The sequence below is a fragment of the Gigantopelta aegis genome, chromosome 6, assembly GCF_016097555.1.
Source record: "Gigantopelta aegis isolate Gae_Host chromosome 6, Gae_host_genome, whole genome shotgun sequence".
Lineage (NCBI taxonomy): Eukaryota > Metazoa > Mollusca > Gastropoda > Neomphalida > Peltospiridae > Gigantopelta > Gigantopelta aegis.
This window is the reverse complement of record NC_054704.1, coordinates 50,997,728-51,016,106: the sequence shown is the minus strand read 5'-3', so window position 1 is coordinate 51,016,106 and position 18,379 is coordinate 50,997,728. Positions and strand designations below refer to the sequence as shown.

Genomic DNA, 18,379 nt, shown 5'->3' with positions numbered 1-18,379 from the left:
GCCTTTGTTGAACCAGTTATGGATCACTGGTCGGTGCAAAAGAAAGAAAGAAATGTTTTATTTAACGACGCACTCAACACATTTTATTTACGGTTATATGGCGTCAGACATATGGTTAAGGACCACACAGATTTTCAGAGGAAACCAGCTGTCGCCACTACATGGGCTACTCTTTCCGATTAGCAGCAAGGGATCTTTTATTTGCGCTTCCCACAGGCAGGATAGCACAAACCATGGCCTTTGTTGAACCAGTTATGGATCACTGGTTGGTGCAAGTGGTTTACACCTACCCATTGAGCCTTGCGGAGCACTCACTCAGGGTTTGGAGTCGGTATCTGGATTAAAAATCCCATGCGTCGACTGAGATCCGAACCCAGTACCTACCAGACTATAGGTTGCACTATACCAATTAATTTCCGGCTGGGTCGAAGTTCGAGGTGTACCGAACTTTTGATAGAGAAGTTAACACCACAAGTCCTGTGATTGGTTATAAATGTGAGTGTGTTGGTTGTAAAAAAAATTAGTTTCATCTGGGCTAAAAATGTATGCAATTTTATTTGATGTAGTACCACCGTGTCAAGTAGCCTTGTGCTTGGAACATGTATGGGGTACCTGTAAAAAAAAGTACTCAAATTTTGTGCGAAACTAGGGGTGTTGCAGAAACATCTGGTTATACCGAAAATGAGCCATGAAAGGTACCATTTTCTGCAGTTAATACTTTGAGGTAGGGGTTGTAGTACTGATATTTATGGGTCACAGTTTGGTTGATATATTGCATATAGTGTTTTTAAACACAAACGTTAACATGGTCGCCTATGGGATTTGAATTGGTATAGTCCAACCTATAGCACATATTCAGTGCATAATAAAAGATTATGATTTTTGTGATTTAATTAAATTAAACTACACTATTTGATTAATTAGCCGTCACTCGGCCATGCAAGTTCACAATGACCTTGACCTTGACAATAATTACTGTGCATATCTCTGAATGGAGTTTGAACAAAAATTAGCACTGAGGAAAAGTTGGTTTTGGCCTATAATTCATACTATAAAGATTTGAATGTTTTTATTTACATGGTGTTTGACTTGCCATATACAACTGCTCTTAAATATGTTAATATATCTAGGCAGTCTGAACTTAGATTTTAATAGCAATTTATTTTTATATTAAAAATAACATGTGCCAATATTGGAATAATGTCTTTAACTTCTATAAACATAGTTAATGTTTCATGTGTGTACTTCTGATAGCTTAACTTTTTAAAGACCTTGAATTTTATTGTCCTTTTGGGATATTTATAGGGTGTTAAGTCATATTTTAGACAAATTTGTAGTTTTAGGGAAAACATTTTTTTACTTTGAAGAATTTTTTTACCAAAGCCATAATTAAAATTTTGGTCACTATTGTGCCTTCTGTTCTCATTTATACATAACAATAAGCTTGTTAAACATATCTTTAGGTCTCCAGATCAATTTTTTTTTTTAAATAATCACTTAGTTTGCTCCCATGAAGTGTATACTAGATTTAGAACCAATTTTTCCAGATTTGATTATCTACCTTGGTGTAATTTGATGATTTATTTTATTGTTAATGCTGTATTATCCAATGTTAATAGCTAAATGATATGCTGGATTACAGATTGTAGGAATACATCCAATATACATATTGTATTGATCTGGATTAGAAAATAATGCAATAAAATAGATGTTCGGGTAATTATGTCACTTAAAAACAGGTTTTTTAAGTAATGAATCAAAAATAAATATGCAAAAGCTGCATGATAATTCCAGATATCACAAATATTTAAAACCTCCAACTACAGTAGGGTATACATAAAATATAGTCAGGAATATTGGTGGCTGCCAATGGTTTTGATGGTCCAATTTGAAAATCTGCATAGCTGATGGATTTGAAATTCCCGCACATGGTAACTTGAAGATGCCCACACTCAGCATACAGGATTTTCTTCCAACAGTGATGTGCAGGACATTAAGTCATTACTTCATACAGATGCAGTCATGTTGGTTTTTCCTTCCTCAGACATTGTATTTTTTTAATACTGATATTTCTTTGATGTGCCTATTGAGGTCTTCATAATCTAGGGGTCAGTCAAGTACATGTGTTTCAATGGAATAAGTTTAAGGAGTTGAGGTACTCTGAATAGCCATGCTGTCTCTACATATATAGCTGAGCACACACACACATCTGACAGTAAATATCTTCAGGAGTATTATTTTTGAAAAAATTATTTTTTCAAATATGACATATTGCATTTGTACAAAACTACAAAATACATGTGCTTTGTGAGGTGTACATTAAATTAGGTTGCACTGTAGAAACAACAGTTTTAGTGAGGTTGTCAGTTTATGTCAGAAGACACCAGATCCTGGTTGTCATAAAAACACATGATTCACCACCTTTTGAAACATGTATGTTATCAGTATAGGTTGCACTATACCAATTAATTTCCGGCTGGGTCGAAGTTCGAGGTGTACCGAACTTTTGATAGAGAAGTTAACACCACAAGTCCTGTGATTGGTTATAAATGTGAGTGTGTTGGTTGTAAAAAAAAATAGTTTCATCTGGGCTAAAAATGTATGCAATTTTATTTGATGTAGTACCACCGTGTCAAGTAGCCTTGTGCTTGGAACATGTATGGGGTACCTGTAAAAAAAAGTACTCAAATTTTGTGCGAAACTAGGGGTGTTGCAGAAACATCTGGTTATACCGAAAATGAGCCATGAAAGGTACCATTTTCTGCAGTTAATACTTTGAGGTAGGGGTTGTAGTACTGATATTTATGGGTCACAGTTTGGTTGATATATTGCATATAGTGTTTTTAAACACAAACGTTAACATGGTCGCCTATGGGATTTGAATTGGTATAGTCCAACCTATAGACCGATGGCCTAACCACGACGCCACCGAAAACGGTTTTAAACAACTGAAATGCACCGATTTTGTGATATCTTTCTTTCAGTTATGGTTACCTAAATTTTTTATCATCCCTCCTTCACCACCATCCACCACACTCACCCCCCACCCAATTTTATTTTTTTTAAAGTAGGAGTGAGACCCTTTCCTGTCCTCTGTGAGACCCAATAACAGAGTTATTTCCCTTGGATTGTTTAGTTTTGCTTTGCACTGCAGTGCAGTTATTTTAACTTTTATCTAGTAAATGACAACATTGTTTAAAAATATCCAACTGAACAGTACTACCGTGATAAAATGAACAGGGAATTTGCTATCGTGAACGTAAGCAGACATGGGTCCATCGGCAGTGTGTTGCTGTCATTCGTTACGATCGTAAGATGTGAACGTATCGAAAATCGTCACTCACAGTGACCAGAAAAAGGCGAATTGCAATTGTTATTTACCTGGTCAACCAATGTGTGTCTTTTTATCCCTCCCTCCACAAAACAATTGTTAGGGTTAGTTATTTGATTGAACAAATGCAATGTTATTTGAGGTAATTGTAAAAGTTAATTCGGTAGTCAAAGACTGGGTGGGCACAGGTACCTCTAGTTCATAAAAATAAACTCGAATGTAAATGCATATTCGAGTTTATTTTTATGAACTAAGGTACCTCCAAACAGAAACCCTTGGGCCTAGTCAGGGCTCACACTGGAACAAATTTTTGTTTAGCCAATTTTCTAAAATTAAGAGTATTTCCTAAATATTTATTAAAATGTGGTTAATTTGAGGAATATTGTATTAGCCAATGACTAATTTTTTTAGCCATTTTGTATAAAAATTAGCAATTGGCTAATTTGGCACCATACAGGGTGAGCCCTGCCTAGTAGTATATAATACTATTTATATATGTAACTATAGTATTTGTACTACTAATAATTATATAATGTAAGTATAACATATCCAACGTTATTGTTTGGGGATACCTGTGGGTGGGGAGAGGGGAATATGGAATTCTTTCCATCAGGCTTAGTCCTTCATGTCTCATAGCTCTATAATGTAACTGACGGCAAGCATACATGGTAAAATGACGTACAGAAATATAATTAAATGAGAGTGCTCTTCCTTGCATGGGTACTCAAGTCCTGTGACAGTGGGAAAGGTATGTTTAAAAATGATGTTGAAAAAATGTAACAGGTTTTCTCTGAAGACTACAGTGTGCATGTCAGAATTACGAAATGTTTGACATCCAATTAAATTAATATTTTTGTGTAAAACTTTTTGTGTATATAATACATTGTACGTCTTTCTCTTTTTTTTAATTTTTAGATGGTGAAGAAAGACAGTACTTTAGTTGGAAGTATTGTCAAATTGCTAAGAAGTTGATTCAACTATACTGTATTTTGGTACTGAGTTATATGGAGTAAAATATCCAAAGAGATCATCATGTTAGCACTGCGAGTGTTGGGACGTGTTTTCGCACAGTCACTGGAAGTATATTACAGTGCACTCCATCAGAATATTAAGGCACTAAAGATCCTGCCAATTTGCAGACAATATTGTGTTCATAGCAACACTCCAAATATGTTGTGTCGCATGCATTTTACAAGACGACTAAAAGAGCTATATCAAGAATGTATGCAAAAAGGTGCAGAGAATTCACGCTGCTTTATTTGTAAGAAACATCTACCTTTCGTATGTGTAGGTGGTCCTGGATTGATTTATGTTCAATACCAGGTACGGAAGTATTGGAATTCGTGTAATCTACACATCCAAGCTTTCTGCAGCAGATTGGACCCTGTCAGCTCAGTCTCAAATTATGAGTCTGCAGTACTGCATAATACAATTTGTAGGCAGCTTATGAATATACTTTGTTCCATACGATATGTAATTCGGCTATTTTTTAGAGCAGTGAGACTAAATTTGACATTTTGGCCGATTTTATTTCTCTATCCATTTGCATTACTGAGTGAAAGACTCCGACAAGTATGGTGGAACCTGTTCTTGTTTGCCGTTGAGATTTCTGGTCCGGCTTTCATAAAATTTGGTCAGTGGGCCAGTACGCGACGCGATCTCTTCTCAGACGAGTTTTGTGATAAGTTTTCCATCCTGCATCACCATGCTCGGAGTCACTCCTGGAAACACACCGTTGCAAAGCTGATGCAGGCGTATGGCAAGGACTGGAGAAGTATTTTCGTCATCTTTGAAAACAATGCAAAGCCAGTGGGATCAGGATGCATTGCCCAGGTATGTTCCTGTACACTGTAACACAAATGTGATATTTTGTGTCTTAATCCTGTCCCACTCCCCAAACACATATCAGATATGATCTCAATACACTTGAAAAATAAGTTATTGCAAGGGTGCTTGAATCGTAAGTAGGCATTCGTGAGCATGAATTAAAAAAATAATAATTTAAGTGCATAATGTTTATTTTGCCTAGTAGTGACTGTTTTATTATTAAACAGTTAGTTCATTCCTTTGAGTGTGGTGGCCTAACACCTCCTCACAGAGTTCTTAAAACTCACTTTAGGTTGCAGCTGCGTGATGCTCCGGTGAATTATAGGATGAACAACCCAGTAATGCTGATGACTTAACCATTGTGTCACTGAGACATGTAATAATTTGTGAGTCTGTGTGATGTGTGCATGTACAGTGAAACCCCTTTAAACCAGACAACCTTGGGACCAAGGACAATGTCCCGTTTTAAGAGGTATCAGGTTTAGTGAGGTTAAATTCTTTACTGATTTAAAAAAAAAAAGGACAGTGAAGAATGTCTGGTTTTGAGGGAATTCCGGTTTACAGAGGGTCCGGTTTGGAGAGGTTTCACTGTACTTCAACACGTCTGTTTTTTTAAAACCCTGTCAGGTGTATAAAGCTTACATCCGAGAAGATCATTTACCAGAGACATTTCAAGACAAGCTGTTGCAGGACCGGTTGATGGAAGAAAACCTCAACAACCAAACAAGCTATGCTGAAGGTTTGGGCACCAATTGTTTTACTGCAGTGGTTATTGAACAGGGGCATAGCGTGATCTGGACCTGGGGGGAGGGGTTCGAATATGAACCAAGTGGACCCTTTTTTTCTTTTGTTTTGCACCACCAGAAACTCCATATGTATAAACCTGTATGTTTTAATTCTGAAAGCGGACCATTTGCTTCGGGGGGGGGGGGGGGGGGGGGGGGCGAACCCCCCAGCCTACACCCCTGACTGAACCCTTTTCTGTTGGTTCACCCCTTGGATTTAGTGTGAGGCAGCATATACCTTATCAGTAACTTCCTTCTTTTTTTTCATTTTCATTTCAATTTTTAAACTAAATTATATTATTTATGCGTGATACATGTATATGTGCAAGAACTCAAAAGATTTTATTGAGAATCCAGTATTAAACAGTCTGTCTTTTTCAATACAAATATGATTCTATTTAAACCTAATGATATTATACATTTTGTTAATTGAAATCCCTTATATGAACCAAATCTTAAACTGTGAATTTTAACAGCTGGGTTGTGTACATTAGTGTATAAAATGTTTATCGGAGTTGCACAAACTTGGTCTGTTCAGTTTATGCAGTAGTGAATCATATACTGACTTTAAATGTCTCCATTTGTTTTTTATTGATTAATCTGTTAAATCTTTACCTTACCTTGACAAAAATAAATTTACATCAGTGTTTAATGATTAGTTTTTTGTTGGTACAGGTATTGATATTTCATCTACTGAAGAAATTGACGAAGATGATTCTATATTTGATGATGGTAATGCAATAACTATTTTGTTTATATTTCACAAAAAGATTTTAATGCACTTAACTTATAGCTGAATGTAATGTTTTGCCAAATGAGGTTTATCATGTAGTATCCATGGAAAATTATATTTTGCCTGTATCAAATAGATGCAATCAAGATGTTCGTAGAAATTTATGAAGTACATAGGATTAAAGAAAGCCCTCTCTCATTGTGAATAACTAGTGTACCTCATCTATTTTATGAATACTACACATTACATGTATGTGGGGGAACACACACACACACACACACACAAAAGAATTTGAAAATGAATGGTTTGAGAGAAAAGAGTTCTTTTGGGTTGCAGCAAGAAATTATTTCTTTTGTAAGTTTAACCTAAACCATGTAGATTAAAAGTTTGCATAAACATGTACCAAATTTTAAATGGGTTATTGTATAAATTTATAGTTAATTGAGTAATTGTTTTAAAATTTATGTTTAAATGGAAAAAATTTGGTTCACATTGATTTTTTATACCAAATTTGGAACTATTTATTGAATACATTAAAGTTAATTAATTGTTTAGTTAGAACTATTTATTGGATGTACATTAAAGTTAATTGTTTAATAAGAATTTGATCCTTTTTTGTTAAGTTTGAAAAGGAGATGGTATCTTTGAGAGAAAATATTCTTTATTTTTGTTCTTTGGTATAAATGCAACTACAGATAGTGAGTCACTATCTACAAAAATTGTTTAATTTTTTGTTACAGAGGACAGCCTATATATTCCTAGTCAGCCTGAGAGCAGTGATATTCCAGACAATGTCGATACCAGTAACTTAATTCCTGTAGCTGTTAAGGTAAAATAACCCCTGTAAAATCTTTTTTAACTTCCCACAGGCGAGGAAATCCTTCAAAAGTATTGAATTTGTATTATCTGTGTTCTATGTTTAGAAAAAATATAGAAGAAAGTCCTCAATGACGCTGAAAATCTGTTTGAAATAGGATCGCATTACAGTAAATAGTGCAAGCTCACCCAAATGTGATTTCTTTTTGCCTCCCGATTGATAACTGTTATTCTGATTCATCTGTAACCAGGCTTAATTTCTGCCAGAAAATAATTCACGAGTACGTAATAAAAACAAAACAGACTATAAGTGCCCATGTTAAGTGATTATGGGTTTTTGAAATGTTTTCAAGTTGGACACTGCATTTCATGTTCTTTCACAGATTTAAAACAGCAGTTTTCTTACTATTATCTACAATTGTATCTAATAATACCGGTAATAATAATTAATCCATTAATTTGCAAGATTATTTTGGACAAATAATGTTACCCTCCGTACCCTCTAACAGGAACCCTGGTAACATTATTTACGAAAGGTTTCTGATTTATATTCTTGAGGACTCCAAGAAAGGTGGGCTTGTTTGAATTTTTAGATATCATTTGCATGCAAGTATGGCAATGGCCAATTTGCTTTCTATTACCTATTTATGGTAAATGTTTACTTCAGGGGTGGGAATTATCCCCGGATAAGCTGTTTTCCTCTTATGGAACATTGCGTTTCCTCGCATTTTAATCGTCCTTTCCTCCAAAATGTGTCAGATGGCACAGATTTTAACCAAGGATTTCAAGAATTTCCGGGACCCCTCTAAATTTCCTTTTTTTTTACAGTTCACCAATTCCCACCCCTGTTGCTTACAGTGTACTATGTCTCTGTGAATAAATGGTGTTATTAGTAGTTTCTGTCTTATAACTAGCAACACTGATTTCATGAAACTACTGAGTCTGCATTATTTCAGAGATTTTGTGACAACCTTAAATATTTCAATAAATTTTTAGTTCCAGACTGGGGGCGGGATGTAGCCCAGTGGTAAAGCATTCGCTTGATGCGTGGTCGGTATGGGATCGACCTCCGTCAGTGGGCCCATTAGGCTATTTCTTGTTCCAGCTAGTGCACCACGACTGGTATATCAAAGGCTGTGGTATGTACTATACTGTCTGTGGGATGGTGCAGACCTGCTTATGTGTATGATTTATGCATATTTTGTACACATAGATGAACAGATATATTTTTGTACGCTAAATTAAATATATATGTGCGAACGTTTCAAGTCCGTAATTATTATTTTTTGTTTTTAATTCAGTCCGTGTACGTGTACGTATTCTTGTTTTTGCATTGCCTATACTTCCGGTGGTGTAGACTGGTATGCGGTTATAATTATAATTGCGTATAGTCATTGGTGGCGCAAAGCAAGCAACATACCAGTCAGTATTGTGTGATTGTCTCTTGGGGATGAATACGTGCATTGCAGGTATTGTCGTACTGGCATTTCCATTTGCCACACGGGAAAATTTGACATAACACCAAACCTCAGCAGTGAACTTGATACAGTATTTAATTCTTGTGTGCCAGACCTGAGCAAATTAACCCCCAGTTATACATGTATCATTGCCAATTTTGGAGGAACCACAAACACAGAACAGTTCAAAGTAAGTTAAAACAAACAAACGAAAACAACTTATTTTGTCTCCTATAAAGCCCCATGCTTTTATAATGTTAACTTTTATTTTCAGATGCATTTACAACCGTATCAACAAAATGATAGCACCCCACAATTGCGACATTTGTGGATATGTATAATTGTATGATGGTTAATACTATATGTATGCGTATAAAAGTTACATATAAAAGTTGTTTTGTACACACACAAAATTGCAATCCTACGCATAAAATTTCTATAACTACACATGGTGACAGCTTCAGGTAGGCAGGTCTGTATAAAAGATCCCTTGCTTCTAATGAAAAAATGTAGCGGGTTTCCTCTGTATGACTGTGTCAAAAATGACCATATATTTGACATCCAGTAGCCGGTGATTAATGAATCAATGTGCTCTAGTGGTGTCAATAAACAAAACAAACTTCTGGTCCCAGACTGAAACTCAACAATTTCATGTAATCACTGGTTTCAGAGATTTACTGTAACATTTATTTGCATGATATGTTTATGATGATTGGATATTAAATTTGTTAATCGTGTGATCAATCCCTGTTATTACCTGTGTGTGTATTGTACCCAGTATTGGTTACAAGTGTAACTAAAAGGAACTTTATCTTTGCCAGGTTCTTCACCCTAATGTACATGCAGTTTTCAACCGTGACCTTGTTTTGATGCGGGTTATGTCTCGGCTATTACAAAGTATTGTTCCGAGTCTACGCTGGGTCAGTCTGGTCGAATGTGTGGACGAGTTTGCCATCTCTATGAAGAAACAGGTACATTAAATAAATATGTATATATTATATGGATTTTTGTTCTGACTCACTTTCTTTCTATTACTCTCACTTTCTTTCTATTACTCTTACTTTCTTTCTCTTACTCTTACTTTCTTTCTATTACTCTACTTTGTAGCAGCTGCTATATCTGTTGAACTGTGGGATGGCGGCATGTAGCCTAGTGGTCAAGCACTTGCCTGGTACGCGGTTGGTCTAGGATCAATCCCTGTCAGTGGACCCATTAGGCTGTTTCTCGTTCTAGCCAGTACACCATGACTGGTATATCAAAGACCATGGTATGTGCTATCCTGTTCTGTGGGATGGTGCATATAAAAGATCCCTTGTTACTAGGGGAAAATGTAGCGGGTTTCCTCTCTAAGACTGTGTCAAAATCACCAAATGTTTGACATCCAATAGCTGATGATTAATAAATCAATGTGCTCTAATGGTGTTGTTAAACAAAACAAACTAACTGTTTACTGTGGGTTTTATTTTTCAGATGAACTTGATTAGTGAGGCTCGGTGCATGGAGAGGTTTTATGACAATTTCTCAGAAAGTTCTTCAGTTCGAATTCCACGTCCAATCTGGCCTCTTGTCAGGAGAGATGTGTTGGTGGAGTCTTTCGAAGTAAACTTTCTTTAGTTTTGCACATAGGCGTACAAACGCTCTCCCATATTTATAGGAGGGCAAGCTGGTTTTTGCCCAAATTAAATGAAAATGCCCGAATCTGGGTAACAACATTTATTCACATCAGCATTACTGCAAAACCACTATAGAGCATTGCAAACGAATCACTACATGGATTACAACTAATATTGTGGGTAGAATGATGGAAGTACATTGTTAAATGATATCTCTATCTTTTTACCCAGAAATTGAAGATTTGTTCCCCTATCTCATATGCTTATGGTTTTGTTTACAATACAAAACAATATGTTCTTTTTCTCAGCTGAACTTTGGGTTGTAATATTTTTTTTTCCAGTAAAGCAGTAAATATTTCAAGCTTATTCACTAAGAAGCTATTTAAATGAAGCTATTACTTTCAATTCTTATCTAGGCCGATATTTTAAAATGAAATATGTACAGTGTACCCTCGATTTATTGTCCCTCCCAATTTAACGCCAACCCCATGTACTGCCAACTTCTTTTCATGCACTGTTTGTATCTCTGTGTTTAATTCCCTCAATTTACTGCCACCCTCACCATCTGCCGTCCGCCAAAGTCCATTTAGTCATTATAATCCCCTCAATAATACCACCAACAGTGTGGTCACAAGGCAATTACAGTGCTTTAATTAATCTGACAATCACTTTTTACCGGCCTCGGTGGTGTCGTGGTTAGGCCATCGGTCTACAGGCTGCTAGGTACTGGGTTCGGATCCCAGTCGAGGCATGGGATTTTTAATCCAGATACCGACTCCAAACCCTGAGTGAGTGCTCCGCAAGGCTCAATGGGTAGGTGTAAACCACTTTCACCGACCAGTGATCCATAACTGGTTCAACAAAGGCCATGGTTTGTGCTATCCTGCCTGTGGGAAGCGCAAATAAAAGATCCCTTGATGCCTGTCATAAACGAGTAGCCTATGTGGTGACAGCGGGGTTTCCTCTAAAAAACAACAGTGTCAGAATGACCAAATGTTTGACGTCCAATAGCCGATGATAATATAAAAAATCAATGTGCTCTAGTGGCGTCGTTAAATAAAACAAACTTTACTTTTTTAAAAATTAATCTGTTGATTGGTGAAAATCTAACACCGATGACCACTTGTAGTATACAGTAAATGTGCTTTGCGTTATTGAGTGGCAATTAGCAACAATGGCTTTGGGTAGCCGCAGTATTCATGCCCAATTAGTGCTCGCTGTACAGGAAGAAACGACAGACAGTCTGATGATCACATGACAGACAGGTGCATTTGAAGTTAAGTATTCTAGGTCAAGCAATGATCTCCAGTTACCACAAAGTGACAGCATTCATTTGGTGAAACAAGCCTGGGACATTTTCAGTGCCATGACCATCAAAAACTATTGGATTCATATAGGGGTTGTTCCTCGAGAGTCTCACACAGAGTAGTCTGAGGCACCAGCCAATGAAACGACAGCATTACGGGATCTCGTTGGTGATGTAATGTGCAGGTTTTCTATCAATAATAAACTGCGACAGGACTTTGATGAGTTTGTCAATGTTGATAAAGAGGTTGAGACATTTGCCAATCTCGGTGATGAGCAGATTGTTGAAAGTGTCGAGATAACTTGTGACAAAACATGCGATGACTAGGAAGAAGAGTCTGACTCTGAACCGGAGCCCATTCCTTCAGTGGCCATGCGGTGCCCAGAATGACATTAAAACATAAAATGTTAGTTTTGTAGAAGGGAATCAACATTCTGACTTAGCATGTTCATAAATACATAAACTATTTGATAATTTCTTACCTGGTTGTTGTTATTATTTTTATTTTATTTTATTTATGGTACTGTCTGTTAGTTTTATTAAAAACCTGTCATTCTGTTGACATTTAGCAACTTGGAATAAAATATGTTTGGTAGTAAACCCAAGGCACCCTCACTATACCGCCAACTCTATATAACGTCAAAATTGTATTGGTACATTAGTGGGTGTTAAATCGAGGGTATACTATACATCAATTATTAGCTTAGAGGTTACAAATCTTCATAAATTAGACAAATATACATTTTCACTGTTAAGTTAAAGTATTAAAATGTATTGGTACATTAGTGGGCGTTAAATCGAGGGTATACTATACATCAATTATTAGCTTAGAGGTTACAAATCTTCATAAATTAGACAAATATACATTTTCACTGTTAAGTTAAAGTATTAAAATGTATTGGTACATTAGTGGGCGTTAAATCGAGGGTATACTATACATCAATTATTAGCTTAGAGGTTACAAATCTTCATAAATTAGACAAATATACATTTTCACTGTTAAGTTAAAGTATTGAAATGTTGTTCTTATTCCTGGGCTCTTTTTTATGAATTGATCATAGCACTAAGATCGCTGTGAAAAAAGGTGCTCTGGTTACATTCAATTTGTGACAGGGAAGTGTTTTCAGTAGTATTTTCACCTTTCCTTTGTTTCAGGAAGGTGAGCCAATATCCAAGTTTTTAAAAGACGAAAGTGATCATCCAGCCGGTTTGAGAGAGAAGCTCGCTCAACTTGGGGTTGATGCTTTACTCCAGATGGTAGTTAACTTATTCAAGCTATTCTTTTAAAAGTTAAAAGTTTGTTTTGTTTAATGATATCACTAGAGCACATTGATTTATTAATCATCGGCTATTGGATGTCAAACATTTGGTCATTTTGACATAATAGTCTTAGAGAGGAAACCCGCTACATTTTTCCCTTGGCAGCAAGGGATCTGTTATATGCGCCTTCCTAGGACACATACCACAGCCTTTGATATACCAGTTGTGGCTGGAATAAGATTTCTTTTAAGAAATATCTTTCTTGAAATAATATTTGCAGTAATTTTGTTTTTTAAACCTGTTTACCAGTAAATAGAGAATAACTAGTTAATGACATCAGATATCTGCATTATCCTGTGAAGGTAAGAATGGGAACTCTTGCAAGGCTCTGCCGAGTGGAATTTCTTATTCAGACTGAACAGGATAAAGCAGATGTCCGATGTTATTAACTAGTTATTATATTTATCTTGCAGACCATAAAAATTAAGAGAAAAAGCTATTATTTCTGTTATTTCAGCCACATTGTACGATGGCCTAGAGCGATTTTGTAATGTAGATACATGTATGCGTGTGACCTCACATGAGTGACGTCAAAAGTCATATCCTGCTAGTAGCAGGATATGACTGCTTTATCCGTCATCATATTCTGTGAATAGAAACAGTGGTTGCAGGATAATATGTTGGAAATCTATTAAGTTCTTTATTATTATTACAATATTATTTTTGTATTTTTTGTTGATAATTCAGGTGTTTGTTGACAATTTTGTGCATGGAGATCTCCATCCAGGAAATATTCTAGTCCAAAGGTCTGAAGATTTTGGTGAAAAGGTTTGTGATCTTCTCTCCGTATGTTGTGTTTAGAATCTGCTTTATAACATTAACTATAAATGTCAGATGATAATATTTCAAAATCTTAAGTAATTGAAACTAATATGTGTAATTTTCATAATTTTATTGCTTGGTTACACAAATTATATTTGCATAGTGAATAAAGTTATGATGATCCTTAAGTTTGTAACTTTTAATTTTAGAATCTAATGGTTCACTGCGTAATCAATTGGTGGTTCACAGGAATTTAAAGTTGCTTAACCAGGAATTTAAAGTTGTGTAACCAACAAACTGAAGGATGGTCCTTGTGAAATGTTGTGCCCTGAATTAAAATAAATACTTTCAAGGCAGATTCACATGTATTACATTGTTTTTGTCTAATACTGGATTATAAATGAAAATTATATTCACCTGGCATGAAAAAAATTAAAATTGCAATTTCACTGCCCAGTATATTTTCCTTCCTTTATGTCAGAAATAAACTTTAACATCCCGGTATCCGCACAATATCACAAATGAGGACAAACACATTTCATATTCCTACAGGAAGAAGAAAAAGTAGTTCTGCTTGATGTTTTGGACACCACAGTAACTACAATTATTAAAGTACCTTCCCCGATTCGACTGGTGTTTCTCGACTGTGGAATTACAGCATCTCTGAGTGGTGGTGATTTAGAGAAGTTCACTGAAGTCTTCACAGCAGTAGTCAAAGGAGAGGTTAGGAAAGTAGTCTTCAGTGCAGATAAACACATTAGGATTATTATCATTTTTCAAAATGTTTTTCTCAAATCCACTAAATCTGGTTCACATGTAATTGTTCATAATTATGTAGTTTAAAATGGGATTATTCTAAAGAATAACAGCTTTGTTTTTGTCTAATATTGAATTTCTTGAAAATGTTTTCTTTTTAGACCAGTGCAAAGTTTGATGACCTATATGTGGGGTTTTTTCAATGTTTGAAGTTTTCATGGAGTCTAAAAAATTGATAAAATGGGTAATTAACATGGAGGTCAATGTATTTTGTAGAATGTTTGTAGTTTTCATTGACTGGGGTTGGGTGGGGGGGGGGGGGGGGGATGAGTAATCAACACAGAGGTCAGTGTATTTCTGTCTACTTGGTTAGGTCCTTACCAAGAAATTGTGTCACAATTACTGCATGTTATACCCCCTCCCCCAATAATTGGTATTTAAAATGTTTGGGGGTGGGTATGGGCATTGTAAATGTGGTTGAGAGCTGAAAGATTATTCTTTGCCTCCCCCACCCCCTTAAAAAGGCAAAGTAATTTAATAGAACTCACTGGGCCCACGCTTATAAAACTTAAAGTCTAGACTTTAATAAAGTCCAGACTTTAACATAATGCTATTTGAATGGCGTTGCCATGACGTTAAAGTCTGGACTTTAAGGTTTATAAGCACGGGGCCTGGTCCACCCACCCCAGCTTCTTTCATTTTCTTACAGTGAATGGTGATGCTAAACAAATATTCTTTTCTTTTCCTATAATTCATTTACCTTTTTTTCCCTTGACAAAAAAGCTGAATTAAAATAACTATTATGATTACTTGAACCAACATTTTTGTCAGGGAAGGAAGGAAGGAAATGTTTTATTTAACGACGCACTCAACACATTTTATTTACGGTTACATGGCGTCGTTTTTGTCAGGGAGAAACTGTTGCGGAGTTGTTTCTTCGGAAGACAGCCGTGATGGATTGCGAGGATGAAAAACAGTTTATCAAGGACATGGCACATGTTGTGAACAAGGCCAGGGGAGCAACAATTAAACTGTCACAGGTGTGTGCGGGTTTTCACCAAAACTCAGCTTAGTTTTATGCATTCTCAGTAATCCTGAATGATACGAATTTGTATTTATTATGCACATTTTCATAATCCAAGATGGCTGTTAATGTTAATTATTTGAAAATATGAACCCTTGAAATTTTATTGTTGGCACATATATATGAATTCTTTAAAATGAATTGTTGGCACATTTGAACCGTTTTAAAGTCGATTGTTTGAACATATGAACCCCCTTAAAGTTAATTGTTGGAACATATGAACCCCTTAAAATTTATTGTCGGAATGTACGAACCATTTAAAGTTAATTGTAGGAACACACAAACCCCATAATGTCAGTTTTTCACTTATGGTGGGGATTTATTCTCGGTGAATCTGTGCTTGATTTTATTGAAATTTATTTAACAATTGATTTCAGATCATAATATTTTGACTACATGTACTCTATGAATGCATGCCAAAAATGCCCAGTAAAAAATGTACACTAGTAATTATTAATAAATATTGGCATAAAATTGTTGTACCGGGTAGTTTGATTTATTTACCCTCACTGTGATGATGTTTGGCTTCTTTGGAAGACTTAATATGTTAAAATTGTTGCAGTTTGATTTGTTTACAACCAAGTTGATAATGCTTTTTTCCCTAGGAAGACAATTTATTTTGTTGGGTTTTTTATTCACAGATACCCTGTTTACAATTACCTGCCCCAAACCAGGGAAAAAGGGACATGACCCAGGATAACAAATTTCAAGTAACCTGGAATTTAGACAGTATCTGTATAATATTAAATAGTAGACTGACTATTTATGTCAATGGCTGTATGTTTTCAGATCAACGTGGCCGAACTGTTGTCCGAAGTGTTTGGTGTGCTGGCCAAGCACCACGTGAAGATGGAGAGTAACTTCGCGATGATCATCCTTGCTATAGGAGTCCTAGAAGGCCTGGGGCGATCTCTCGACCCCAATATTGACATACTGGAGAAAGCCAGACCTGTTCTATTGCGACAAGCCATGCGTTTGTAGCAGCATTTTAATTAACTTACAAAATCTGCAATATTTATTACATGACTAGATTTGATTTTTTAAATTAATTTTTATTTGCCGTTTTAGAATTTTATATCTCTAATTTTAAATATATATATATTTTGTGATCATTGTGGGAAATATAAAATCCAGAAATTTGATTGTTGGCACATATGAACTCCTTAAGCATCCTGGAAATCCTGGAATGTCCTTGAATTTTGTGATTTTAAAATCAAGGCCATGAAAAAGCATTTAATTTTATTGTGTCTTGGAAATTTAGGCCAAATTTTGTTTCGCATTTTTACGTTTGTTGTCCTCATAACTGTTTAAATTCAAATAACAGTTTGTTATAAAAGCATTCATTGATTGAACTTTTCATGTCCTGGAAAAATAAAAAAATGTCCTGGAAATGTCCTTGAATTTTATGGGCTTTTTAAAGTGTAAGAACCCTGATATATGAACTGTTTAAGTCCATTCAATGTGTGTGAGGTTTTGCTTTACTGCTTTATTGAGACCAGTTCTTATCGCAGTTACTAGTGCAAGGCCACATCACTGATTTCTCTCTCACTAACAACTAACCACTAACCTATGTCCTGGACAGACAGCCCAGATATGTGAAGTGTGTGTGTGGACAGTACAGCATCCTTGAACCATAAATCTGAATAACAAGACCCGTATTCCATGATCAAAATTGTATCTCTGCACAAGGCAGAGTTGAAAGGATGTTTTAGGCAAAAGCATTAATTTACAAAATGAATGGTAAATACATGTACTTGATTACAAATACTGGCCTGGTGCTTTATAAAACTTTAGCATCTAGACTCGAGACTCTTTTAATAGAGTCTGAGACGCTGATGTCATGACAACGCCATAGAAATTGTATGCGTGTGACGTCATTAAAGATCGAGTCGGGACTCTAAACGTTTTATAAGCACGGGCCCTGGTCTTCTGTTGTTTTAGATGTGTCATTGACTTGGTATTATTTAAGACCCAGCTACTATTAACTGGGAAACCAGTCATGACACTGATGTGCTTCCAATGTAGCAGAAAACAAGACTTGAATAGTAGGGGTTGGAACATAGCCTAGTGGTAAAGTACTTGCCTGATGTACAGCTAGCTAGGATCGATACCTGTCAGTGGGCCCATTGGGCTTGTTCTCGTTCCAGACAGTGCTTCACAGCTGGTGTAACAAAGGGTGTGGTATGTACTGTCCTGTGTGTGAATGGTGCATATAAAAGATCCCTTGCTGCTAATGGAAAAAATGTAGTGGGTTTCTTCTCTAAGACTATGTGTAAAAATCACCATATGTTTGACATCCAATAGCCGATGATTAATAAATCAATGTGCTCTAGTGATGTCATTAACTAAAACAAACTTCAACCTTGTATAGTATTCAAGATCCAAACTACTACTGAGAACCTATAGTCTGTCCCACGGGGAACGCCTTGTTTCATGCTATGGAGTTCACTACACATTATTTATTTCTGAGCAAATTGTTTTCTAAATTGGACACAGAAATTGTATTTTTCTTATTCCAAAACAATTTTACTTTTCTAATTACGTCACCCCAAATTGAAATTATTTACAAAAACATTTTTGTAGGAGGAT

General features: G+C 35.8%; 1 protein-coding gene across 1 annotated transcript; it reads left to right on the top strand.

Moving 5' to 3' along the window:
* The first annotated feature begins 3,131 nt into the window (after positions 1-3,131).
* On the top strand, positions 3,132-18,026 carry LOC121375326 (uncharacterized aarF domain-containing protein kinase 2-like). Its single transcript, XM_041502727.1, has 12 exons — positions 3,132-3,259; positions 4,247-5,164; positions 5,786-5,897; positions 6,619-6,675; positions 7,417-7,505; positions 9,771-9,920; positions 10,420-10,548; positions 13,024-13,125; positions 13,876-13,956; positions 14,503-14,673; positions 15,618-15,746; positions 16,580-18,026. The coding sequence occupies exons 2-12, from the start codon at positions 4,364-4,366 to the stop codon at positions 16,769-16,771; spliced, it is 2,013 nt and encodes a 670-aa protein (XP_041358661.1). The 5' UTR covers positions 3,132-3,259; positions 4,247-4,363; the 3' UTR covers positions 16,772-18,026.
* Positions 18,027-18,379: the final 353 nt, after the last annotated feature.

Excerpts from the sequence above, each read along its gene's own strand:
- LOC121375326 (XM_041502727.1), top strand. The coding sequence starts at position 4,364 with ATGTTAGCACTGCGAGTGTTGGGACGTGTTTTCGCACAGTCACTGGAA. Across the intron at positions 7,506-9,770 it reads TAATTCCTGTAGCTGTTAAG|GTTCTTCACCCTAATGTACA; the intron begins GTAAAATAACCC and ends TATCTTTGCCAG. Across the intron at positions 15,747-16,579 it reads CAACAATTAAACTGTCACAG|ATCAACGTGGCCGAACTGTT; the intron begins GTGTGTGCGGGT and ends GTATGTTTTCAG.